The sequence below is a fragment of the Oryza glaberrima genome, chromosome 8 (genome assembly GCF_000147395.1).
Source record: "Oryza glaberrima chromosome 8, OglaRS2, whole genome shotgun sequence".
In the NCBI taxonomy this organism is placed as follows: Eukaryota; Viridiplantae; Streptophyta; class Magnoliopsida; order Poales; family Poaceae; genus Oryza; species Oryza glaberrima.
Genome location: NC_068333.1, coordinates 21,813,187 through 21,839,668, shown reverse-complemented (window position 1 = coordinate 21,839,668; position 26,482 = coordinate 21,813,187). Strand labels below are relative to the sequence as shown.

Below are 26,482 nucleotides of genomic sequence, written 5' to 3'. Positions count from 1 at the left end.
GAAACCTGCGCGGATCGCAAATACGACCAGCGAAATCGGTCAAAAAAAAAACCAAACATCCCCCTGTTTCCCCTTCAAATGCGTTTTCATCCCTGGAAAACGTATTAAAATCCAGCATAATACGCTTTCCTTCTATGAAAGCGCTTATACTTCATCTACTGCCACTGACGTGGTGGGCCCCACCCTACATCTCGTCCCACAAATCAACCAACCCCTGGTCGTCGTCTCCTCGAGGGCTCGAGGCGGCGGCTATCTCCCTCCTCTCTTCTCTTCTCTCTCGTTTCGAAGCCGACGCGTCGCGGAGGAGGAGAAGGAGGAGGAAGAGGGCAAAGCCGCCGCGGGGATTTCTAGGGTTAGGGTTTCGAGGTTGAGAGGGAAGGAGGGAGAGAAGAGCGGGTATCAGCCATGGGGATGAAATTTCTGAACAAGAAGGGGTGGCACACGGGGAGCCTTCGGAACATCGAGCGCGTGTGGGTGGCCGAGGAGAAGGAGAAGGAGGAGCAGCGGAAGATCCAGGAGCTGAAGAAGCAGCAGGACGAGGAGCGGGAGAAGGCCGCCTTCCGCAAGCTCCAGGAGGACGCCGGCCTCAAGCCGTAAGCATCTTTGTTTGCTGCTTCGATTTCGATTTTTTGTTTCCCCCTTTTGCTCCGATCGCGTTTGGGGGGAGGAGGCTAGGGTTTCAGGAGAAATTGACGCTGGCGGGAGCGCAGGGTAGGGGGGGGGGGGGTTCAGGAGAAATCGGTGTTGGCGGTGGCCGGATCGGTGGGCGTTTGGGCGGCGTTCTAGGGTTTCGTAGTTGTAGCCTTCTAGGCCGCTTATGTTTTGTTTTGGGACGCAGGTATCCGCGGTTTTAGTTAGATTCTGCTAATTGGTTGAGGTAATTTGGTGTAAGATTACTGCTTGCGATGAGAGTTTCATGAAGCTTTAGCTAGGAGTTAGTGTTTGGATCTGTTCGTCCAACTATTTTGGAATTTTTCTGTGCCTGATTGGTGGGGAGATAATAATGTGCATGGTGTTATTTTCTTTCTTCAGGAGGCAAGAGAGATTGGACTTCCTCTACGAGTCAGGGTTGGCTGTTGGCAAGGGGAGCTCCGAGGGATTCCAAGCGCTTCAACCATCTGCCCCAGCAGCTGCTGCCGCCGCCTCTTCTTCTGCCCAAGCGAGTGCCGGCTCTTCCAAGGTACCGCGACCGTTTCTTCTCGGCCATGTGATTGTACTTATGTTAGTTTGCAGTTCTAAAATATTTTTTTTTGGTTGTGCATCTAATTCCACTGATATTATCAAAGAAATTCGTATAGTAGGAAGATACTTGGTTGATGTGATAGGGCAAAGGTTTTTCTTAGTAGGAAGATACTCGGTTGATTCTTAGTAGGATGCGATGCTTGGTTGATTCTTAGTAGGATGCGATGCTCAAATGTTTAGCTGATTGTTACAATTCTTCCATTATAGCAAATGGGCTGAGGTTGCTAGATTATGTGCTGCTGTTGTAAACTTGTAATATGATTTCTCCTCTTTGAACTTGCAGAAAAACGATAAAATATTTGCCTTCTTACTTGTATGCAAAAGCAAAGTGCCTCCTACTGTCTAGTTGTGGATCATTGAATAAGTTGGAAACTGTTGTTTGTGCTATGGATATAAGAAGTTAATTAATCTTTCCTTGCTTCCATGGCATTTTACATTTTTATGTTGTCTTTTGAATTGTTTTGTGTTTTAGACTTTTAGTCAAGGGAGTATAAAAGTGTAAAATATCAGTTATTTCATGCGCACTATATCACCCATTGGTTGTAATAAAATATCTATTCATCATTAGCTATTAGAAGATAATTGCTTATTTTCTTTTGTTTGGAATAATTTCAGGCAGCTGCTCCAGGTGCATTATTTGAGGATAAGCCCCAATCTGCAAATGATGCATGGAGAAAACTCCACACTGATCCTCTTCTACTAATAAGGCAGCGGGAGCAGGATGCCATTGCAAGAATAAAAAATAATCCAATCAAGATGGCTGAGATAAAGAAATCAGTAAGCTATATCCTTCTTTTGATATGGAATTATACCTTCTGAGCATCTTAACTACTGTCAAACTCTTGTAATGTCAAACAGAAGGTTTATAATCAATCTTCCCCTGAACATATTCCCTGACATAACTTCGTCTTGTGTAGGTGGAAGCTGAGAAAAAGCAAAAGGAAGAAAAGAAAGAGAAGAGAAAGCACAAGAAGCGCCATCATCACAAATCAAAGAGTAAGAGGCATCACTCAAGTGAGAACTCAGATTCAGAGGAAAGTGATGGCAGGGATGAGAGAAGAAAGAGTGTTCAGGCCTCAGAGCATAAGAGAGAAGAGAAAAGGTCAAGACATGATAAGAAGGATCACGGACAAGATTCAGAAGACGATGAACGAAGGAAAAGACAGCATGCAACGTCAGAAGATGATGACCCAAGGAAGTCACGGAAGGAGAAGAAAGGACAGAGGGAAGATTCAGAAGATGACAAGCCAAAGAAGTCAAGGAAAGACCGCAGAAGACATGATTCAGAAGATGAAGAACCAAGGAGAAAACACCAGAGGTCAGAAGATGATGAACCAAAAAGAAGACAATCTGAGGTTTCCGGAGATGATGAACCAAGGAGAAGAAGGCAGGAGATGCCAAAGCATGACGAATATTCACGACGGGATCGTTCAGATGCTGATGATAGGAGAGGGAGACACTATACTCCGTCAGATGATAGGAGAGGGAGACACTATACTCCGTCAGACCACAACAGTGCTTATCCAAAGCACGACAGTTCAGATTCAAGGCATAGGCGACCGGAATATGGACGCGGCAATTCCACTTCTGAACTAGGTTCAGAAGGCCAACGAAGGCAGGAAAGCCAGCAGGGCAGGAACGGCCCTACATTCAACCGTCGACGGGGTGTCCAGCACATGTCAGAGGAAGAAAGGGAAGCTCGACTTCGTCAAATGCAGGCTGACGCAGAGGTCCACGAAGAACAAAGATGGAGCAGGCTCAAGAAAGCTGCAGACGACGATGCCAAGGAGGCGGCATCTGTGAACGCAAACCAATTCAGAGGGAAGAACTTCTTGGAAGAAGAAAAGAAGAGCATATTTGGAACCGAGAAGGGCGGAAGCGCCACGATCGAAGAGAGCATCCGGCGCCGTGCGTATTATTCGCAGCGTAATGCCCATGAGAGCAATGCATTCAGGCGGTGAAATCCCTGAAGCAGAGCAGCAGCTCAGGCGGCCTGACCTCGTTGATGTCAGTGTTCTGCATTTGCTTTAGCTTCTTTTGCCTTTCTGGTGTATTGTTCCTTGTTTAGTATGGAAGAATTTTTGAATGTTGTACAACGCATTGTCCAGATGTTTTGAATCCATATGTTTTAGTAACAATTTTTGCCAAAATGAAAATCCTACATGTGTATTATAGAGGGTTTGCTAACACAAAGGTATGATTTATAAGGGCTTTGTACGCTACTTGGGCCTATTTATTAGGTGTAGGACTAGGCCTGTAGGTATGTAATTGGGCTGTTTAGCTAATTAATGGGCCGGACTTGCTGTGCCTTCTTGTCAGCCCCACTTCCTCCGCCTTTTCTTCTTCTAGTCACTGTACCGTGCAGAACGATGCAGTTGGCTGCAGAGGATCCTGATCCAACGGCTGTGGGAGATTGGGAGGGCCAGCGGTGTGGCTATAGGAGGGGGGGGGGGGGGGGGGGTATGGGGATGTTGGAGCTATATCACGCGGCGATCGCCGAGTTCGTGGCAGCGGTGGCGCTGCTGTTTCTGTAGGAGACGGTGGCCACGGTGATCGGATCGGGCACAAGAGCCAGGACGCTAGCATCGATGGCGAGGAATGCGACGGCGTCAGCCTCCTCGCGTCGCCTGGGCCTTCACCTCGGTAGCATCATCCGAGACCACCACCTGACATCAGCAGCAACACTCGCTTCACTCCCTGCGTCTCCGGCCGCATCCGCATGATATTGTAACCGAAACAAGAGAGTATTTCCTTTTCTCCAACAAAAGTTAGATGAAGATTAAGATTTTCGTGGTACGTTTTTCAAACTATTAAACGGTACGTTTCGTCCGAAAACTTTTTATATAAAAGTTGCTCTAAAATATCTTATTAATATATTTTTTAAATTTATAATAATTAAAACTCAATCAATCATACGTTAATATCACCTCATTTTTTAATCTTCTCTTCATGAAAAAAAAAAACCACATAAGAGACCACACAACACCACCAACCAGGCCGCCTCTTCCCGCCCAGGGACGGCGCCGCGGGCGTGGTGCACCGGAGGATGGGGGAGACCGTCGCCGTGAAGAAGCACCCCACCGGAGGCTGGGCTTCGCGCGCGAGGCGTGCCGAGGCAGCCCGCACCTCGTTGAGCTCCCCGCCGGCGCCGCGGACCGGAAGACGAGGAGGGGCATCGGCGGCGTCGCCGGCCCATGCTTCGACGTCGTGATGGATTACGTCGACGGACGGGCCGAGCCTTGCGCGTGTCGTGTGGGAGGAGCTGGCGCGGGGAGGCCGTTCCCGGAGGCCAAGACTGATGTGGCAACTCCTCGATGGCGATGCACGTGGTGGGGGTCATCATCTTTGATCCGGTCTGCAACTTCTATATCTACCCATTAACTATTTAATGACATTGTAGTACAACGTTGAAATTCCATCACCGTTTTCATTCCCGTAATAATCCACATCAAGAAAAAACAATCCGTAATACGTATAATTTTTTTTAAAAAAAAACTGAGTAATACCCGCAGACATGCTGAAACAGTGAAACCTGCTACCACTTTATTTTCTGTAGAAAATTACAAGAACGTGTTGCCTCCTTTTGACATATTCGTTCGATATTCTTTTATTCTTTCCCTCTCTGTGTACAGAATTACATGTGACAATTGCCTTCTGCTTTGCGATTCCCACACCTACGGAAGAATGGGTGCCCATCTTGAATTTTATATACATGTCGCGCCTTGTTAAAATGAACAATTCGTATACACGAACCGAAAACCACAACACAACGGCCACTGCCATTTTGCACTTTCATCATTCCAAAATGTGCAGCCCCCATTTCGCTAGTTCTCTACTTCCTTGTACCCTTTATCATGGGGGCGGGCCTGAGGAGCAAGTGCAATGCCTAGAATGTTTGGACTCACAGGGGAAACTCTTTCTGAAGAACGTCAAGGTTGCGTGAATCACATGCAGCGATCATGTCAGCTCGTGAAGCGTTACTGGTTTTTAAAAGAGAAAAATGTTAGTCAATTAAATCAGCGTTGAATTTAGGTAGACAAAGAAATGATTTAACGTCCTTGGAAAGTTCTAGATGTACTCAAATTGGAATATCAACTGGTTGCAATGTTTCTTGAGTACTTGCAAGTTATGAGTACTTAAAAGTGAGCGACAATTGATGTTCTTTTGAAATAAATGTATCTCTAGTATCCTCCAAGGAACTTCAAATATCTCATAGATAATTAACAAGACATACCTAAGAGAAATCCGCAAGTACTGCCAGGCATTGTCAGCTTTTGGATTCATAGCAACCGCCCGTACATAGTATCGAATAGAGTCTTCATACAATCCCTGCATAACACGGAAAGCTGGGGTATTACATCTCTGTTGCCACTTTGAATAAAAGATATTTGAGCTAGGCCGTGGCATCATTGGATATATAATATATATTTGTACTCATCCTTTATTATGCTCTGTAAATCAACAGTTAACATTAATATTACCGAGGCTTTGAATGGATGGTAGTATTTAGGTGGATATCCAATGCACAAGAACTTGAAGAGCTTTTCAGAATCGAGTGGAAACCATGATAGCCAACATCTTATTATGAAAAGCAAACAAGTGGAAGCATACAAGCTCACTCATAAAAATGATGGTTTGCAAGTTAGTTGAGTAAATGAATAATGCTGACAGACAATGATAAACAACATTGAGATATGGTTTTGTACTTGCATGCAAGGAAATTGTTGAAACTGCAATTATTTTGTTAAAAATACAATTACCGAACTAATGGTGTTATCAAGTGGTAGCATCATGTTAGAGAAGAATTACCTGGTTGGCATAGCTAATCCCCATATTAGCCCATGCACGCACATAATTGGGCTTTAAGTCCAGAGCCTGAAACCAGCAGCAATTGATTATATTAGTTCCAGATTTACATACCATAAAGTGCTAGGATACTTGTATTACACAATTTTCTCTAAATTGGAGATTCATCAACAAGTTCTACACTTGCAGGACTGCAGTAGACCAAGCCGTAAAAGGATAGTTGTACCAGCAAAATAAGTGAAGGTTCCTCCCTAATGGTATTACAACACTAATGCTAGGTGAAGATGTGTCTGTACTCAGCAGGATTGGACACCAAACCAATGGTATTACAACACTAATGCTACCTAAGCAAACAGTTTGATTAGAATTGATTGGTTTTACTGTAATGCTAGAAGTACAGGGATGCGGCACATAGCTTGAACTGAATGCACTCTTACTATGAATTATACTGAAATTGGGTACCCATAGAGGAATGGACAGACCGCCAGAGGGTAAAGGTCATATTTTTTTTCCAAATAAAAATCCAAAAGGTCCAGATACACATCATATATGGATTATTGCCAGCCACGAATTATATCCTGTTAGATTTGCAGTTCACACACAAGTGAATGCAACTGCCATAAACATCGTCTGAAAGGAATAACCAGAGCCCAATGAAAGAGTGGATGAAGTAGCTATTCTACACAGCATGATCGAGACAAAGCACTGTACTTCTTCAACCAGACTAGTTCCCATGAGTTACAATGGGATTGGAAGGAATACAGACTTTTCAGTTTTTTCTGGTTTTTCTGGTGGATAATGTAAGTGGGGTTTTTTAAGGCAGGGTGTTTCTTTTTTATGTGGGATGTACAATGGTGGGATAGGAGGACGGCTCTGCTTTTACAGTAGTAGAGATATGTAAATACGCTATAGCACTTATAGCGAAACGTTCACCAAAGCTGAAAAATAAAATATCTTACAATAACTAATTACCTGCTGATAGGCCAATATTGCATCAGCACTCTGGATGCTGTTTGCTTGGGTCGCACCTAGCTTATTCCAGAGAGAATAGTCTTGTGGTTTCAGCTGCAGCGCTGTCTTGAAAGCAGCTATAGCTTTATCATATTCTCTTGATAGGTTGTACAAGACTCCTAGAACTATATGGACATCAGCATCCTCAGGTGACATTTGGGCAGCCTCATTAAACAATCTAATAACCTGATCAGAGGTAAACTGCTTAGTGACAAAACGAAATGACTTTTTTAGAAATATCAGAAAACATATCATACATGACAAACAGTATGGGGTGACAGGAAAAAAAAACTTGAAGAAAAATAAAAGGACCGCAGACCAACAGAACTCTAGAGCATACATCTAGAACATCTGTGCAGGATACCATTTGGAAGGTGAAGATGCCATTATTATTTATTTACATTATGGAACAGATGGGATGCACTTACATCAGGACCATAAGGTGAATCAGTTGGCTGTGGAGGGGCAATACCCCCATATTTGGGGTGATTCTGAAGCCACCTATGAAGATATCTTAATGCTTCTCCCTGCTCCAACTCTGCATCAATTATATAGAACCCTCAAATGTATACAAAAAGCATCAAGGCATAGAACCTGTTGGAACTAAATTTTAGAATATTAAGTTAATGCTAGAAGGAAATAGACCTTTGCCCCCTCAAAGATAAATTAGCTTTATCTAGTAGTTTAAAACTTAAAAGCTTGTATCAATGAGGAAACCTCGTTACTTCTAACCATAATTTATGCCGCTTCATTTCTTTCAGGAGCATCTTAGTAGATTATGCCGGACACTGAATTACCATGCACTCACCATTCGTGTGACTGACACCAAGTGCGAGAAGAACTTCCAGGTTTGTTGGATCAGCTTCTTGTGCACGCATCATTGCTGCGATTGCCTGAAAGCAAAGTAATAGCATCTCCTTGTGTTAAACATAAGCATGGAACTCATAGATCATAATGCCATATCACATGGTGCTTAAAATTTAGCTAAAAATAAACCATAATTTCATGACAGACAATAGTATGGGTTCGTCCGTTCAAATTCCATATATATCAGTTTATGAAGTTCTTGCAAGGGTATGCAAAAACTTGATAGAGCATAATTCACGTAATTTCTATTGAGATCCAGCACACTGCATGCTCCTACCGAAAAAAGATTCATAAAAAAAATATTCTAATAAAACATGTGATGAAAACAAGTGATGCACACAAGCATGCAGTGCACCTGTGCTGAAAAACTAATAATGAAAAGTTGAAAATAATCAGCACATGGTAATTTACATCTACATATATCCTCAGTGGGAGAGACACAATCACCTGTTGGTCATCATCATTTTCAGCATGTGTTACTCCAAGTAGTCTCCAACCTTCAGCATTATCAGGATTCTTCAAAACTTCAGCCTCTAAAGCAAGAACAGCTTCACTTAGGAGGCCTTTGCGGAACAGTTCCTGGCCTTCCTGCATTGGATTAGGGTGACCAACGTATGGGTTCATGTCTGAAAAAACATAAACCCCTCGAGATGCACCAGAATTCTGTTTGGAAGCTGATAATTGGTTCTGGAACCTAAAAGGCACAAACAGAGCATGTGTAAGTGTAACTGATGAAGAAAAAAAAAGGCTTCTGTCAAATAGAACATGGTACATGATTGATAAAAAGGGAACTTTATGGTTGCCTATAATTAACCCAAAAAGACAAGATATTGGATCAAAGAAGATTTGATATTCTTATGGTATTCTGTCTGGTCTAATGATTGGTGTGGAAACATATCAGAAGCAACACATTTCAACCTTGAAGAGATAGCCATGACAAAACAAGGAAAAGAGATTTGTACTTACTCATCTACCCATGGATCAGCAGAGCTTTCACCAAATGTTCCTCCACTGAACTCTTCTGCCCATTCATCGTCAACACGCATTTTGGAGAACTCATCAATCCAGTTCTCGTTGAGGCCACCCTGATTATTCTCAGTAGAGAACTCACTAGCCCACTTATCTGCTCCTTGTGACATCTGGAGAATAAAAGTAAGTGATGCCACATCATCAGTGCACAAGCAGCAGTATCAGTGTAATATTTATACAGTCAAACATGGTGTAGCACCGGAAGAATTGTATTAATGGCAATATTATCCAATCAGAAACTCCAGTAACTGGACTGCAAGTATGGACAGAATGAACATATTCCAACAATTTTATTGTATATTTATATTACTCATTTATCAGAACATAAACTTACAAAGCAAGGTTCCATGTTATAAACACCACAATTTACCAGTACTTCTATAGTTTTATCAGTTTTTGTTTATGTTGACCAAAGAAAACCACATCCCCATCAAGCATGTATTTACACACATCCAGCTCTCTGCATTACCTCTTCATGAACAAACTGATCCGCCCAAGAGTTTGCATTAGCATTGTACTGGGTTTGAAATTCATCAGCCCAGCCACTGGATTGGGATGCTGAACCTTGTTTTACTTGATTATCTTCTATAATAAGTTCACCACGGCTCATCTTTGAAACAAACTGGAAGAACTTAGAGTTCTTCCAGAAAAAAGTAAAACAAAAGAATAAGTTCACCACGGCGAATCTTTGAAACAAACTGGAAGAATTTAGAGTTCTTCCAAAAAAGAAACAAAAGGTATCATCAGGTGCTTGAGAGTTGAGACAGGCTGATCCAAATGACCCTATAGCATAACAAAGTTGCTAGCAGTATAGCCAGCTGAGATGAGGTTCAGAATCAACTAAAGTTGGTATTAAACCACAGATGTGCAGAACTGCAGAATGGCACAACATATCAATGTGGTGTGCTAGGACGCATTAGCAAATAATATAGCAACAATGCCCACTACACCATCTCATCTCAGCACGTCTAGTAGAGTCTCCCCTTTCACTCTTATTTTATGCTGACAGAAATAGCATTGAGAAAAGGAAAAAACTTTGTCAAACAGAAACCTCTTCCATTGAGTGTTCTATATTGAGTGGTATTCTACAGACCCGCATGCACACAAGTTTTTAAACTAATGAGTCTGCACAACCTATCGGGGTTAACAAATGACGAGTTGTTTGTAAAAAGTAAAATGCCAGAAGCTTCCTAAAGTACACTGGATGACATAGAAAAAGTTATTTCAAGTGAGATGTGCATAAAATAAGATATCAATGGACCCAATTCATTAGCAAAGTGGTATATCAATATATTCACACTATTAAACCTGTTATGTGCAATTCCACAATCGTGGGGCACATAAATTGGTTGGAATTCGTAGTAATAAAATAAGTAGCGTGGAAACTCTAGATTATATGTCAATTTATGGTGATTTAGGTAACAAGATCAGTAAACTTAATCCTAATGGATTCATATCGATATTGAGCCCAACAAGACACATTTAGGTTTATCCTAGTAAAGTTTACATTGGTCACCCCAACCAAGTTGCAACTACATACAACTGTAGATAAGATCATAAGCAGGAAATATCAAAGGGAAGTTATACCCTTCACTGTTGAAAATAATTAGGATGAGTTGTTGCTCAAGCAGATTTTTTTCTCACCAGCTAAAATATTTAAAATTTACCCATTCAAAATGAAAGTATACAGACCTAATAGAGTTAAATAAACAAATCAAATCATCATACATACCTGAAATTTTGGGTCATTATTACTAGCTAATGTCTGTGCAAGCATACGAGATTGTTCCATGGCTGCCAGGTTTGCCATATTCATTCCTCCTGCCATGGCCATCTGAGATTGATGCTGCAACAAGACAAAAATAGATAACTTAAATCACAGATCCTAGAAGGCTTATCACAAAATTATATAGCTTTGTTTTACACCCATTGTAAATATGCTGCACATGCTAGGGAAAGGATGATATCTAAACATGATAACGGACATAGCTTATCACAAAATTATATAACTTTGTTTTACACCCATTGTAAATATAAAATAAAATTAGACAATTAGTTAATATCCATGAAGTTAACCAAATGGTACATGTGAAAATATCAAATAGCCCATGCATAAGGCTCTGACCTGTTCAAACTCAGAGGCCCAACCATTGGAACCATATTGCTGCTCAAAAGAATGAGCCCACTCTTCAGGGTTATTATTTTGCTTGCCAAACTCAGTTATCCATTTGTCTGCAGCATTGTGCATTGGACCAGATCTCATGGCGCTTTGGGACTGATTCCAATACTCCTCCATCTCTGGGTATGGTCCGTGCATGGGTCCTTTCATTCGATAATTACTGTCGATATCAAGTGAATGCAGCAATGTGTTTACCTGGTACAGGTGAGAAGTGTCAAATTAGGTCACAGCAGAGAAGATAAAAACGAAGCCACTGCAACAATCTAATGAAATGAAACACAAATGCAAGTGCTTTAGCATATTCACTGAGGTAACAAAAATTATAAGTTAACCTGTGCTTGGATATATTCTTCAGGCTGGTCAGCCAAAATGTGGCGTGCCATAATGCAACTACGATCATGTATACATTGCTTGTCACTTTCAGACAAACCAAGCGCTGGTACTGGAACAGGTTGAAATGGCACACCAGCTTGACCACTTGCTAGGAAAGAACGTAGGACACCAGATAAGACCCTTTGTGGTGGACCTGAACCAATTTTGGGAGTCAGTATAATGTGCTTCAGTATGTTATCAAGTGATGAATATATAAACAACAATAAAATAAATTGGAAAGAACAAAAACTACAAATCTACCATCCATGACTGGTGGTCCAAAGGTTGGCCCTGTGCTGTTAAAAATTTGCTCAAATTCTTTAAGCTGTGTATCTGGCACAGCAAATTCTGGGAGTCCTGGAGGCCGAAAAGATTCAACCCAATCATGAGAAGGACCCCCACGGATGAAATCAGCGCCCTAGAGGTGTTCAATTATAGTTAGAAATGCTCAAAAGGGCACCAAAAGCAGCAAACCGAATGACCATTACCCGTGCAAGTGGCAGTTGATCTTGCTTGAACTCATTCTCTGAACCAGGGATGGTCGATAAGGGAGCAGCTGTCCCTAATTCAGATGTTGTTGGAACATTAACTGCAGACCCTGGAAGTTCCTTTATTGACTGCACAAAGAAAAGGGCACATACAAAGTTAGCTTGATTATTAATGCAATCTGGATGTTAATCACCCCAACTTTCTACTTTATTACATTAGAACAGCGTAATCCCAAATTTCCGCTTCATTGTATTATAGACCCATAAGCATTATTGTCTGGAGAATTTAACTTTTAACTTTTTAAGGTACACCACTTATATTTGGAACATCCATTTGCAATTATATAGTGGCTAGAATTGAAAATGACCTATTACTACCTAGGAGGTAAATTAGTCACCTATGGTTATTACTACCTTGGAGTAGGTAAGTTTCTCCTCAACATACATCTAAGAAAAGGAATCAGTATGAAATTTCTTGTGGTGTTTTAAGATGTATTTTTCTGTCGATGATGACAATCTTCTAGTTCAAATGAAAGAATAAAACAAATCTGTCTTTCACACTTTAGCATGAAATCTCTTGTGATGTTTTAAGATGCATTTTTCTGCTAATGATGACAATTTTTTAGTTCAAATGAAAGAATAAAACAAATGTATCTTTCCTACTTCCTTGGAAGTTGAATTGGAATCATCCAGAAACAGTCTAATTTCTTGTGATGTTTTAACCATAAAAAGCGTTGAAAATATTGTACAATATTCATGGACAATCTCCATTGCATATATTTGCAATCCGGCTGATAATGGAATAAATACATATATCATTTGTGTCTCAGGGTGTCAATGTGTAATGCAAATGTTGGCTTAAGGGAAGTGATTAATCACATTTAGAGCGTTGCAAGTGCATCCCTTTTGTTCCATGAAGGGCTAACTGTTTCCAGTTGGTTAGTAGTATTTATGCCAAAATTGACCTTCAGAGATGAATGGCCATGATTACCATATGGTTCTTACAGCTACAGGAATCATAGGTGCACCATAAAAGAGCTCTTATTAAGACTTATAAAAGAGGTAAAGATAAACTAGGGGTTGATGCGGGCCAACCATGCACAATCCTTGTCCCACACTAGTTTAACTAAATGGACTAAGTTTCACTATTTAGAGACACCTCATGATCTACTTACATGGATCATGGAAAGCACTGAATTGAACCAACACTTTAGGAACAGGCATGTACTTTTCAGCTACTTCACCAGAATTGCTCAGGCAACTTCAGTTCCAATCTAGGCCAAAACCCCGCAGAATCATAGGTAGGCGACATGACGAAACACAGATAAATAAACTAGCCAAAAATCAGGGAAATCTATACTACTACTCGCTGTCATGAATTATGATAGGCCATCTGTCACCCACCAATTCACTTACTGCACAATTTTATCAGATGAAGCAGCATGATCACCAACCTAAACATCACAGGATCGAACTAAGTAGTAACTAAATACATCCAGACCAAACCAACAGTACACAAACATACATCGAATTACTTCCGTTTTAACTTTTAAGACCAGTCAAACGAAATTGCGTCGTTTCCACCAAACAATCACATCGCGGAGGAGAGGAAAGGGGAGCGACCTAAACGGCGCCGGAATTGATCCATCCCCAACCATCAACCAGCCACAGCCAAGCCTCCGAACCGCGAGCAAAAGGCCAGTAGTAGTAGAGAGCAAGTGACTAGGGCTAGGGCTAAGCTTTACCTGCGCCTTGGACGACTGGCCGAAGATGGCGTTGGCGAGGTTCCCGAAGGGGTTGGACGACGACGCCCCGTCCGGCGCGCAGTTGCCCTGCCCGGTGATGAGGTGCCGCATCGCCATCTCCGCCGCCGCCGCCGGCGAGAGGCGTTCCGGTCGAGGTCGAGGTCGAGGAGAGAGAGAGGAGTCGTGCGGCGTCGCGGTGGCTTTGTGGGAGGGGAGTAGTAGTGGTAAGCAGTTGGACCCCGATAAGACCAGGACACGTGAAAGATCGTGCTACTCCATATACGTATGGCTGGTTTGGTTGGTTGAGAACACCTTTTCTTTTTCCTTCAAATAATTTTAATTTTAATTTAATTTTATCTTTGTTTGTTTTTTTCTCGCGGTGAAAACTTTTGTTTTTTAAATTTAGTTTCTATACGATGCGAGAAGGGTGGAGACAATCGATTAGTTTTAAATTCGTTTCGTTAAGTTCCACGAAATTGTGACCGAATTTTCTGAGAGTCTCCTACCACTAAATAGGAGACTTTGTACTGTGTCTCACAGAAATAAATTTTGTCCGTAAATTTATTTCTGTAAACCACGAACTTCCCGTAGAATATCAGAGATTCGATATTGGGTGATCTTTTTATATTGTAGATTGTAAATTTGTACTCCTCATGAATTTAGACATTTTGTTTATTCTATTTGATCACTCATCTTATTCAAAAACATATTTACAAACACAAAAAAACCGAAAAAAATGCTTAAAGTACATTAAATAATAAAATAAATAAACAATAATAATTATTTTTTAAAATAAGACGAATAGTTAAACAGTTAGTTATGGGTACGAAATTTCCGAGGAAGTGAGCGGAATACACTGTACCAGCACAAGGATTTCCTCTAAGCCCATGGGGGCCCAAGTAAGCCCAATTGGCCCAACACGAGACGCATACGTACAACAAAGCCCGAGAAGGAAACCTAAGCACAACCCAAAACCCCCCCTCTCTCTCTCGCCTCACCACCGCCGTCGTCGTCGCCGCCGCCGCAACCCTCGCCGCCGGCGCTAGGCTCGCGACTCCGACGATGTCGGCGCCATCCGACCCCGCCGTGGCCACCCACCCGCAGGCGGGCGCCGCCGCGGCGGCGTCCTCCAGCAGCGGCCTCACCTTCAAGCTCCACCCCCTCGTCATCGTGAACGTCTCCGACCACCACACCCGCGTGAAGGCCCAGGCGGCGTGCTCCGGCGACAGGGCCTCGTCTGCGGCGGCGGGGGGGCAGCCGCCGAGGGTGTTCGGGTGCGTGATCGGGGTGCAGCGCGGGCGGACGGTGGAGATCTTCAACAGCTTCGAGCTCGTCCTCGACCCTGTCTCCGGGACCCTCGACCGCGCCTTCCTCGAGAAAAAGCAGGAGCTCTGTGAGTGAAATTCCGGCGAATCTTCTGCGCTTTTTGTTAGGGTTTCGGCGAAATCTAGTGGTACGAGGGTTTGATTCGTGATTGCGGTTGTGGCCGTGCAGATAAGAAGGTTTTCCCCGACTTCTATGTGCTGGGTTGGTACTCCACTGGAAGCGATGTGCAGGACACTGATATGCAAATCCACAAGGCTGTAAGTTCTTGTTCTGTTCTTAGGGCAAGCTAGCAGAAAGAAGTAATCTATCTGGTCAGCAAGTGCCCAACCTGTCTCATTATGACAATGTGCTTGGTTGTTTGCTCTTTTTACAGAAATAGAATATGGGGGCTTGGTGTAATGTTGTTTAGTTGGCATGGTTGGCAGTGCTAGCATCTAATATATGTGGGGTTTCTGGTTGAATTCTGAAAGGGATGGTAGAAGAGGACATGGTTTTCCTAGTTTGTTGGCTACACCAAATTATATTGTTATGAACATATACTGTTTATTGTTATGTTATAGCATCATATTGGGTGGTGGAGCAGATGGTAGGCGCATACCGTGCTATTTATGGACCAAAGAATGTTACTATGTATTCAAATATTCAAATTGTGCGATGCAATTATTCTGGCCATATAAATTGATGCTACAATTTTCTAAAATATCTGCTGTAGTCATGTGTCATGTATTCCAAAATGTTTTATGCCTTCTTTCATTGCCAATTTGCCAGCAGTAGCAGATAGTAGTGCTTATGTTGACATTGCGTACATATATTCTCTATGTTGTGTTTTTACTCAAGTTTCTGTTAGCAAATGAAATAGGCATGACTGTTAACTCTTTTATAACCTCATTGCTTATAAACATATATATATTCTTTTGAGATCTGCTCTGTACATTGTTTTTGTTCCTCTTTGTGTTACTTACTTCTTTTTTTTATTATCCAGCTGATGGACATTAACGAAAGTCCCGTTTATCTTCTTTTGAATCCTGCAATCAACCTCTCCCAGAAGGATCTCCCTGTAACAATTTATGAGAGTGGTAAGTGAATCTGACTTCAGCTTGTATCATTATAAAATATACTGCAATTGATTTCACAGTTTTTATATGGTTTGGGTTTTTGTTTTACTTTTAGGTGTACGTCAATTATGCATGTACCTGAGATGTACTCCACCTTTTACATATTGCCCACTACTCCTAGAAGTCTTTTTTCCCCCAAATGCCACCTTTTAGCATCACGTATATAGCATGTGTGACCCCTTGGTTTCTCAGATAATTGACTCAAACCAGTTCGGTGTTCTTTCATGGTGCTACTGTTATTTTATTGTTCCATTTCTCCATCTGTTTATTATTCTAATTTCCTCTTTACCATTTTCTGTTATTTCTTTTTTTTTGACATGATTTTTTGTAATTTCAAGAGTTGCATGTTATCGATGGGAGTCCGCAGCTCATCTTTGTCAGAGCTAATTATACAATTGAGGTTAGTTTTTTTCTTGTGTGTGTTGCTTTTTCCATAAATAATTTTTGTTAAGACTTAACGTTAGTACGTTTGATTTAAAGACTGTAGAGGCAGAGAGGATATCTGTTGATCATGTTGCCCATCTCAAACCATCTGATGGTGGCTCTGCGGCGACTCAATGTGAGGGTTCTTCTTATCATCAGTTTATGTCTTACAGATATTGAGTTGTACTACCCAATATATTGTTTTTGGAAAAATGATACTGACAGATATATTTGAGCAGTGGCTGCTCATCTGACAGGAATACACAGTGCCATCAAGATGCTCAATAGCAGGGTCCGTGTTATCCATCAATATCTTGTTTCCATGCAGAAAGGTATTTTTTGTTGCTGTTAAGCCCTCAAAATATGTCTGCTATTCGATGTGCTTGAAATATAGTTCAAAATATGTTTGCCACCTGTTACTTCAAATAGGTATCAACTGTAAATCCCTTTACCATCACTGCAGGTGATATGCCACTGGACAATTCGCTGCTTAGGCAAGTCTCAAGCCTAGTAAGAAGGCTACCAGCAATGGAGTCAGAAAAATTCCAAGATGACTTCCTAATGGTCTGCTAACTTGATAATATTCTCTTTATTTTTGTTTATCAACCGTTGTCCTTAATGCAGTGATGATCTTCTCTGAATTTTCAGGAATACAATGACACCCTCCTCATGACTTACCTTGCTATGTTCACTAACTGTTCAAGGTATGCCCCCACTTATTATGCAAACTACAAAGCCTTTTGATATGAAAGAATGTCACAACATCAACAAGATAAGATTAAAAAAATACTTTATAGGGAACTCAAATCAGCTTGTGATTTGTACACTTCAATGTATTGTCAGCAAATTTAATAGATTCACTAATGTTAGTAAATCCGTACTTGCAAATGAAGTTATCTGCCAAGAGATGAAGAGAAGTTGAATCATAATGGTTGTTTACTCGTTTGGCATTGCACCCATGTCAGTGTATTAATACTCCTGTAACTTGCAGCACAATGAATGAGCTGGTCGAGAAGTTTAACGCGACATACGAGAGGTCGACTGCCAGGAGAGGAGGCCGAGGTGCTTTCATGTAGATTTTCCCCCTTCTGCATCTGCAGCTGGTTCTCTGCTGAGATTTTGGAAATAGTTACCCATATGGCCAGGAAGTTTTTGCGTATAATCTGTTTGGAACTATATCTGGCAGCCATCAAGTTTCTTCCAAACTCATGCTCCCTCGTTCAGGATTGACACGGCAAACATGTTGATATTCTTGATTCTGTGCCTAGATCGTTGTTCATTCCTCATTCGCCAAGATTGACATGTAAAGTTTATCCCCATCACCCCCATGGTAGTTACACTATTTGACTCCCTAAATGGATATGGATGCAGGTTTCCTGAGTTATGCTTGTAAATTTCTTTAGGTTAACTGTATGTATGGCTGTTGGTGTCCACGCAGTTTGAGGTGATGTGATGCGTTATGTATGGCTGTTGGTGTCAACGTAGCTCGAGCTGATTTGATGCGTGATTGACTGATGGTCATGGCAAAATTGAACGGGACTGTCTATACATCATTTGATAGAAAACCCCATAAAAATCTTGCAAATTGCAGACCACCCGATTACTTTAAGATTCGTACAAAGAAACACAACCCTAAAAACCTCCTCATCCTCCTTTCTCCTGATATCGCGCTGCCGCTCCCTAACGTGATCCGCGCCTTTGCCGCCGCCGCTCAGCCTCGCTGGCTGGCCAGAAGGTGTCAACGGCGCCGGCGAGCACCCCCCCTCCCCCCTCCGGCTAGCCTCCTCCCCCTCCCTTCCCTCCTCAAGCCACCGGCGGTGAGATGCCCCCGCTACCAATGCCGGCCCACCGCCATTCTCCATCCCCATGGCTTCGGCTCCGGCGCCTCGCCAGCCGCTCGTTCCACCACCTCCCATACCCATTCCTCTAAACCCGGCAACCACCCCCTTCTTCCTACTCCCACCCCCACCCCACCCCAGGACCTTAATTAGTCGGTCCTCTGCTGGAGTTTAGGTTGTCGCTGGCGCTGGAAAAGAAGAGGAGATCACCGGAGTTGGAAAAGAAACACCTAGAGCACGAATCGCGAAGCACATCCAATGATACAAAATTTGCAAGATTTGTGTATGCGTTTTCTGTCAACAGAAGCTTAACAATTCCGTTTACGGTGGCGAAATGACCTTTCATGTTTCAAGCTAATGTAGATCATGAAGCTGAGCCCGAAAAAATTCCAAGCTACTAGAAAACAAAGACGATGAAAACCAATAAATTTCCAATACGAATTCATTACTTTATTACAGGACACAAGCAGCCGACCAATCCTAAGAACAGCTCCTTGTTTACAATCTACAAGTGCAAAGAAAACCAACCAATCCTAAGAGCTGTTCCTTGTTTACAATCTACAAGTGCAGAGCAAACCAACAAATCCTAAAGAACAGCCCCTTCTAACCTACAAACGCAAGAGATGTTCCACAGTTATGTTACAGAACGGATGAAGGAATTACAGAATCAAACCCGAATGACAATCTTCGGTTTATTGCCTTCGAATGTCAGGATGGCACTGATTCCTGCAGCCCATCTCGCAGGCGTTGCCACAGACTGTTAATCCAGGCTTTCGCTCCAGGAGCTCCGCGACAGTTGGACTGCAGCCACGGCGTTCCAACATGTTCTTCCCAACACCAAGCCACCTCAGGCCCCTAAAAAATGGCGGCTCAAATAGTCCCAGGAAATTACGTGACAGCCTAGAACAATAGGAGAGATCCAGCATTCTTAGGGAACTTTTACCCAAATTGTGACGCATAGAACCTAGAGTTTCAAGAGAAGAATCATTGATGAGGAGGCAGTTCCGGAGGCAGAGGCTGCTGATCTGCTCGCAGTTCTTGGCAACCAACGTGACAGCTCTGCCTGATATTCTAGGTACATTCCCGATATCCAGTGAGATTAGAGTTTTGTTGATGGTGCCACTCCCGCACAACAAAGAAGCTATGCCATTGTTGCTGATCCTTTTGCAACCTCTCAAACATAATGAAGACATTGGGCACCGCCCATTACCGAGTGCAGATAATCCTGCATCGGTAATGTCAGCTCCAGCAAGATCCAATAGTGTTAGCTTCGAAAGCTGCGAAATAGAAGCCAACCCAGAGTCTGCGATGCTCCTGCAACCTGATAGGTCTAGAACTTCCAACTTGGTGCAGGATGAGAGTGAGATGGCTGTTTCACTGGTTAATAGACTACAGCACAGCAACCTCACTTCCGTAATCTTTGGAGCTGCCTCATCAAGATCAAGACATGTCAAATCTGACAAGTATCCAGTACTGACCTCAAATTTCTTCAGGTCCTTGCAAGACTGAAGAAGGGCTGCATACCCAGCATCCCTCACTTTAGAAAACCCAGCAAGTCTAATGGTTTTCAGTTGCTTGCATCCGTCAGCAAGCATCATTATCCCAAAGTCAGTTACCCTTCTGAAGGTGGATGAACAATTCTGCTTACCACGTGTCAGAGATAAATGTGCCAGGTTGTGGCATAACCCAAGTGCTTGGAGCCCAACGTTTGTCAGGTCATTGTGCAAATCTGGTTCTTTCATTGGGTTATCTTCTAGGCACAACTCAACTAAGTTATGGAGACTCCCAGTGATGAACGCAACAAGTTCATCAGTTATTATGTCAAGAACTAAAGAGAGTGATTCTAGAGTGTTGCTAATAGATGTCTTCAGACTTGTGCTTATAGGAAATAGCCTCTTTGCCTGCCAATTCGACACAGGCTGTAGCAATAGTACCTTGATGGTACTAGGAATGGGTACCAATGACTCAAAATCAACGGAGCCTGGACCTAGCAGAGGAAAGAACTTGAGTGAAAGATTCTGCATGGAGAGAAAAGAACGTCAGATTAGATTATCCGACCAGATTAACTTTTCAAAGAGTTCCATGTCATTGTTAAAATAATATGGCTAATATTATGTTATCTATACTTTAGTATTCACACATTCTCAGCCTAAAATATTATTTACAAAATACTATATTGCTATGAACTGACCATATATGTACGCGAAGAACAGTATTGGGGTTCATCTGCAACAAAGATTCCTCACCTCCAGGTAACCGCATCCTTTGACGATGTGTGCTATGGACTTTCGGCAGATCCCGAAATGTTCATCATCATCTGAAGCTGCCATCTCCAGCACAAATGATCTGGATATAAAGAGAAGAATTCAACATGCTTCAATCGACATCATTTGGGCCAATATACAACCAATACCTATGGAATGTACAAATCAATTTCCCCTAATGTTTGTCACACAAAAACAAGGTTTAAAAATCAATTTCCCCTAATGTTTGTCACACAAAAACAAGGATAAACCGAGCAGTGTGCACAATATCATGCAACAAATTCATCAATTCGATTCCCCTGATAGAATACAATTTCGTGGGCAATCGTGCACACAGAAACAAAGCCAACGCTGAAGGAAGAAACCACACCTCAAATTTTTGCATCTCTCACCAACTGCCACAAAGAGGTACGAGGAGAAGGACGAGCACTTGAGCAGCGAGAGCTCGCGGAGGCTTCCCTTCGCGATGGCGCCCACCGCGGAGTCATCGAGGAGGCTGCAGTTGACGGCGAGGCAGCGGAGCGCGCCATTGCCCGCGAGAATCCTATTCAGGATGGCATTCGTCGGCGGGAACATCTGCCAACACCAACACCAAGCGCGTTTAGGGGGGGAAATCGATTTGGGGCGCGGGGGGGAGAGGGGGAAGCGAGAGGAGAGGATGGGGGGAGGGATTGAGAGATGAACCCCCTCACCGATAGGTCGAGGGAGGTGACGGCGGAGAAGGCGGCGGCGGCGGCGGCGCGGAGGGCGCGGCAGGACGACGCGGCCGAGCACGCGGCCTCCAGCTCCAGCCTGACGACCACCTCCACGAGGAGCGCCTCCGGGAGGCTCTCCACCAGGCCGCGCGGCGCGCTGCCGGAGGCCTCGCCGCCGTCCCCCTCGCCGTCGCCGGCGACGACGAGCCGGCGTCTCTTCTCCATTGCTGCTCCCCGTTTGCTTCCGGGCCAGGGGAGACTGGAGAAGCGTATAGATGTGAACACGGGCCCCGGGATATACCACCAGACATCTGGGGCCCACGAGAGGGTTGGTGTATGACATGTGGGCCCGCCCAAATGAGAACTTTTCTTCTTCTTCATTTGGGTCGTTTATGACAAAACGATTTTTTTCACAAATTGTCGCATGAGTTGAGTTAATCATGTACTCCATAAATTGTCGCATGAGTTGAGTTAATTATCTACTCCATTTGTTTAGAAATATAGTAGTTTGTGTCATTCAAGTTTTATTTTTTTAAGAATAATGCTACTCCTGCGTGTCAACAAATTAAACCATCCTCATTTGGTTTCTCCGTCCACATCCTTATGTTAACCAATCATAATTACCTCTCTTTTTAATTTCTTTAAATTCTCCAATTAAAAAACTCTAGAAGCGATTATATTTTATGAGAGGGAGTAAATGATTCAAAACATGTTGAGAATATGTATGCCATTTTTTTTTCTTAGAAATATACTTGAGCTAAATTCTTTTACAACAATTCTTAGAAGATAAAATCCCATCCATAGCAAAAAAAAAAAATCCCTCTAATATGACATTTGACATTTGTTTAGTCTACAGATGCATCTTTGACCATATTTTAAAATAAGTTTATGATATTGAGTAAATTTTGAGATAAATTTACGCATACCACTTTCACGTTCTTAAACTAAATATTTAAAAATTCATAGATATTCAAATTTTAAAAATTCATATTGTCTAAAATATCGTATATTTATATCCTATAAGGGAGTAAATATGAACGTTGAGTAGCATTGCCAAGAATACAACAAAATGTAAATGATCCAACATTCAACAAAGGCCAAAGTTAATACAAGGAAAAACTGGAGCACTGAGCTACATTTATTAGTATAATTAATGAATGTAAACAAAGAACAAAAGACTGAAAGTTATAATGTACATTTACTTGTGTAGTGAAATGAACTTGAAAAAGGTGTAGTCAAATGAACATACTAGTAATACACAAGTATCACTGGGTTAACTAATGGCTATACTACTAGTCAATGGTAGATTCCTAGGCTTGGACAAAGCTTTCTTCAGTCAATGTTATTTCAATATTACGTTTTTTTCTCTCTCGGGCATGTTCAATCTCAGGCCTCAAAACCAAACAAACAATGTCAGGCATTCCTGGTTAGGAAAAATGCATCGAGATTTCAGGGGATCTTCAGGCACCAGTCTTCCTCAGGCACCAACCAAACACAACCCTGGTCCATCTGAAAATCTGAGAACAAATTTGCTTTGTAGTGATTGATCCATATGCTAGGCTATGCTTGTACATGCTACAAAACGTTGAGGTACAAAATGTTTATCTGCCACCAATCCGAGAAAAATTTACTTCCCGGAGATTGATCTATACGTTTTTTTTTTCCCTTCAGTGCTCCAAGCCAACAGAACAAATGGAACTGTCAACAAAATGCCTGCCTGTAGACAAGGGGAAATGATAAGTGATTAAGTTTGTAATCCTAGAGAAAAAGTTGCAATGCTGCACAATGACAATATGAGCGATGGTGAATTGAAGATTAAGAATAAGCAAAGGGAACCATTGATTCAATTATTCGATTTGTCCACGAAGTTCTAAAAAATAAACAACAAAGATATCCACGTGAATGAGCAATAGCTGGAGAAGCTTTCCAACATTATTTTGATTGATAATTATTCGATTGCTTGGTTTGAAGAATAACAGAAGAGATGGGCAATAGATGAAAAGATGATAATATTTGCCAAGACTTCAGTAACTGGATTACTGAATATCTCAATTTGACCTGGTTATCAGTAATACGATTCTGTCTTACCTTGTGTCATCAATTGATTCTGAGAACAATGCTGCTTGAATGACCACAAGTCCAAAATTTCATTCCCCATAGTTTCCGCTGTCCTGTATTCCCAACATTATTTCCTCACTGTTCTCCCATTCAGTCAGGCATAAAATGAGTGCCAACCAAGTGTTAACTGCAAACAAGAGCACCATTATGAAAGGGACCACTAGTATCGATCACATTGAACTCAAAGAATCTGTGAAAGGGACATAGTTATCGAAATTGCCATATCTAACCTTCCAGCAACCATGTATCTCAAAGTTTGTTTGTAGATGATGAATCATTTGGATTTTCGAAAGGTACACTTGGCTTATGTTTTAAGATCATTTATGTTCAAATTGTGTAAGTCAGTACTTTTATCTCAATTGAATAGCTTCAACAATTCATTTACATTACATAATCCAACTTAATACAGAACTATGTCCTGAGATTACTCGTGGGAAGCTTTGTAAAGCAATCAAAATAAAACAAAAGCAGCAGTTATAGAACTTAAAAGCCATGGAAATTATCAACAGGTGTCAGGGGCACAGAACTTTCCCTTAAAAAGGCATAATCTGAGTTCATACAATTAATGTAACTCCTATCGCTTGTCAAAAATAACTCATAGGATTTCACTACTCCAGTTTTTTATGCCTACTCATCAATATCAAAATAATCATCAATCTGGAGTGAGAAGCACTTCTACAGAAAGTAACAACTAAAGAATATGTTTCCCGTGAAATAAATAAAGTATTATATGAATTCTTGCCTAAGCTTTTTTGAAGATGACCGTATAGCTTGAAATTCTACACATGATATTTCTTTATTCTAGCAATATTAATCACAAGAATTTCTAGAACTTTTCCGTGTTAGAAGGTTTTGAAGTAAAACAAATTCTCCTTAAGAGCCTACCTGATTCTTGATTTTTTTTCTATTAGATATTAATGTTCTTATCTTAGTTAGATGAACTACTGTTAAACAGCTGAACATTGCTATCTAAGCATTGCAATTTGGCTGCAAAAATAAAATGAATGAATGAATGCCAACAACAGCCTTACAATTACATGTGGTGGACATACAGCAAAAAATTCCATCCAGCAGTCAAATACTCAAATTATCTTCTGGTGTTCCCAAGAGACAATATGTCCTGGAAGGTTTTCACTTCATCATTTGAATAGGAAGGTTTTCTTCCTATTACCAATTTCATTATCTCTCTTGCATTCCTGTCCTTTGAAATTGATATGAGGCCTTTTAGCAGTTGGTTAATAGTATCAACACTTGGAAACCAGTTTTTCTCCATGCTGTCTTTGCACAGCCTGAATGCCAAATCAAACTCCCTTCTCTCACAGAGGTAATGCACCATTGTCTGGTAAACCTTAGCATTTGGCTTGCATCCCCTCCCATGCATCGCACCAAATACTGTCTTAGCCATCTCATGCTCGCCCATCATGAAGAAACCCTTAATAACTAGATTATACGTGATCTCATCTGGCCTTAAGCCTGATGCATACATTTTCCTCACCAAATCATTCGCTTGCCAGCCCCTTCTCCTGTTAACCAAGAACTGGATTCTCACATTGTAACTGGCAAGTGTTGGCATGCAACCTCTCAACCTCATGAGATTCCACAGACCATCCCCGACCTCACGCTGGCCACACTTATAGAATGCATCCATGAGTGTTGTGTATGTGATGACATCCGGTCTCACCCCCGCCTTCTCCATTTCCTGCATAACCCGAAATGCCGCTCGAAGTTCCCCCAAGTCACACATCATTTTCACCACTGTATTGTACGAAATGTCATCCAACTCAACCCCATATGTCTCTGAACTCTCGAACAACTGAAGGACCTCATCAAACAGCCGCGCTCGCAGTAGCACCTTCATCGTGGCATTGAGTGACTTGGCCGTGCGCGGGCATCCATACAATCCCATCTCGTGAAAAGTGCGCAGCGCGTGGTCCGCCATCCTTGCCTTGCCGTACAGACCTATGATCCTGACCACGAACCCTTCCCGCCTCCCCTGAGGCAACGCCTTGTGCTGCTCGAGTATCTCCTCCACTAGGTCATTCCGTCGAGCACCTGCCAGGCGCGCCACCGCGTCCTCGAACGCGAACCGGTTCTCAATCAAGAGGCGGTTGTGCGCGTTGGCCCTGAACAGCTCGTACAGCCGCACCGGGTCCCTCTCGTTCTTGATCCTGACCAGAACGGGGGGCTCGGCAGGCTCGACGCCGGCGGACTCCTTGGTGGTGGAGGGGTGGCGGCGCCGCCACTTGGAGCTGGCGACGGCGGCGCGGCAGGAGGCGATGGTGGGGAAGTCCGGCTGGGAGGAGTGCGCATGCGCGGAGAACGGGTGGTGCGAGGTCCGGGAGAGCCCCGCCGCGATGACGGTGAGCGCGATGGCGTCGAACGCGGCGCAGAGCTTGCGGATGGCGCCGAGGGAGAGCATCTGATCCGCCCCGATCCCGAGGCCGCCGCCCGCGCCGGAGTGGCAGCGTCCTCGGCGTGAACTAGGTCTCTCGGGGGTGGGCTCAGCACGGCGGCGTGGAGGCGGCGGCGGCGGCGGCGGCCATGGGCGCGGGATGCGTAGGTGAGGAGGAGAGGGAGGAGAGAGTTCCACGGCTGCGTGCGTGCGTGGAGGCGCAACCCACCGCGAAGTGTCATGAACTAGCGGGCCTTCTTCGTCTACGGCCCATCAAGGCCCAAGTTGATCGCTGTGCTTAGTTATTTTGGGCGCTTTGCCCAACTTGCAATTTATGTATCGCTGGTGGTCAAATTAGTTGTTAGGGCATCGATGCAAATTGGTATTTTCTAGCAGATTGCGGTTACTCCACTATAGCCATCATTTAAGGGTTTTTTTTATGTAAGGCCTAGATCCTAAAAAATTTTGGCCAAAAACGTTACATTAAATGTTTGGACACATGCATGGGGAATTAAATGTGGGAAAAAAACAATTGCACAGTTTGAATGTAAATTGCGAAACAAATCTTTTGA

At 42.7% G+C, this 26,482-nt stretch overlaps 5 protein-coding genes across 7 annotated transcripts; 2 read left to right on the top strand and 3 right to left on the bottom strand.

Moving 5' to 3' along the window:
* The first annotated feature begins 219 nt into the window (after window positions 1-219).
* On the top strand, window positions 220-3,380 carry LOC127783220 (uncharacterized). The gene is made up of 4 exons (XM_052310454.1): window positions 220-593; window positions 1,033-1,180; window positions 1,858-2,019; window positions 2,160-3,380. The coding sequence occupies exons 1-4, from the start codon at window positions 406-408 to the stop codon at window positions 3,201-3,203; spliced, it is 1,542 nt and encodes a 513-aa protein (XP_052166414.1). The 5' UTR covers window positions 220-405; the 3' UTR covers window positions 3,204-3,380.
* A 1,377-nt stretch (window positions 3,381-4,757) lies between these two features.
* Window positions 4,758-13,980, bottom strand: LOC127782211 (peroxisome biogenesis protein 5). Of its 2 annotated transcripts, XM_052309298.1 has the most exons (15): window positions 13,740-13,980; window positions 11,995-12,123; window positions 11,768-11,924; window positions 11,467-11,660; window positions 11,081-11,329; window positions 10,688-10,801; window positions 9,425-9,595; window positions 8,893-9,065; window positions 8,374-8,620; window positions 7,868-7,952; window positions 7,488-7,597; window positions 7,021-7,245; window positions 6,052-6,117; window positions 5,477-5,571; window positions 4,758-5,222 (listed from the first exon to the last, which is right to left on the bottom strand). In XM_052309298.1, the coding sequence occupies exons 1-15, from the start codon at window positions 13,854-13,856 to the stop codon at window positions 5,144-5,146; spliced, it is 2,211 nt and encodes a 736-aa protein (XP_052165258.1). In that variant the 5' UTR covers window positions 13,857-13,980; the 3' UTR covers window positions 4,758-5,143. The 2 variants fall into 2 exon arrangements, with proteins under 2 accessions (XP_052165258.1, XP_052165259.1); XM_052309299.1 differs by lacking the exon at window positions 9,425-9,595.
* Window positions 13,981-14,697: 717 nt separating this feature from the next.
* On the top strand, window positions 14,698-18,110 carry LOC127781238 (COP9 signalosome complex subunit 6). The gene is made up of 9 exons (XM_052308168.1): window positions 14,698-15,132; window positions 15,234-15,322; window positions 16,048-16,141; window positions 16,519-16,580; window positions 16,661-16,739; window positions 16,843-16,935; window positions 17,067-17,167; window positions 17,252-17,307; window positions 17,595-18,110. Exons 1-9 carry the CDS (start codon window positions 14,802-14,804, stop codon window positions 17,677-17,679), a joined length of 990 nt encoding a protein of 329 aa, XP_052164128.1. The 5' UTR covers window positions 14,698-14,801; the 3' UTR covers window positions 17,680-18,110.
* A 745-nt stretch (window positions 18,111-18,855) lies between these two features.
* LOC127781144 (F-box protein At-B) lies at window positions 18,856-21,648 on the bottom strand. The gene is made up of 4 exons (XM_052308054.1): window positions 21,398-21,648; window positions 21,076-21,281; window positions 20,688-20,787; window positions 18,856-20,459 (listed from the first exon to the last, which is right to left on the bottom strand). Exons 1-4 carry the CDS (start codon window positions 21,623-21,625, stop codon window positions 19,134-19,136), a joined length of 1,860 nt encoding a protein of 619 aa, XP_052164014.1. The 5' UTR covers window positions 21,626-21,648; the 3' UTR covers window positions 18,856-19,133.
* Window positions 21,649-22,463: 815 nt separating this feature from the next.
* Window positions 22,464-26,148, bottom strand: LOC127781208 (pentatricopeptide repeat-containing protein At1g80150, mitochondrial). 2 transcript variants are annotated; one of them, XM_052308133.1, is made up of 3 exons: window positions 24,571-26,148; window positions 23,489-23,645; window positions 22,464-23,117 (listed from the first exon to the last, which is right to left on the bottom strand). In XM_052308133.1, exon 1 carries the CDS (start codon window positions 25,935-25,937, stop codon window positions 24,606-24,608), a length of 1,332 nt encoding a protein of 443 aa, XP_052164093.1. In that variant the 5' UTR covers window positions 25,938-26,148; the 3' UTR covers window positions 22,464-23,117; window positions 23,489-23,645; window positions 24,571-24,605. The 2 variants fall into 2 exon arrangements, with proteins under 2 accessions (XP_052164093.1, XP_052164092.1); XM_052308132.1 differs by having other exon boundaries at window positions 22,466-23,117; window positions 24,550-26,145.
* Window positions 26,149-26,482: the final 334 nt, after the last annotated feature.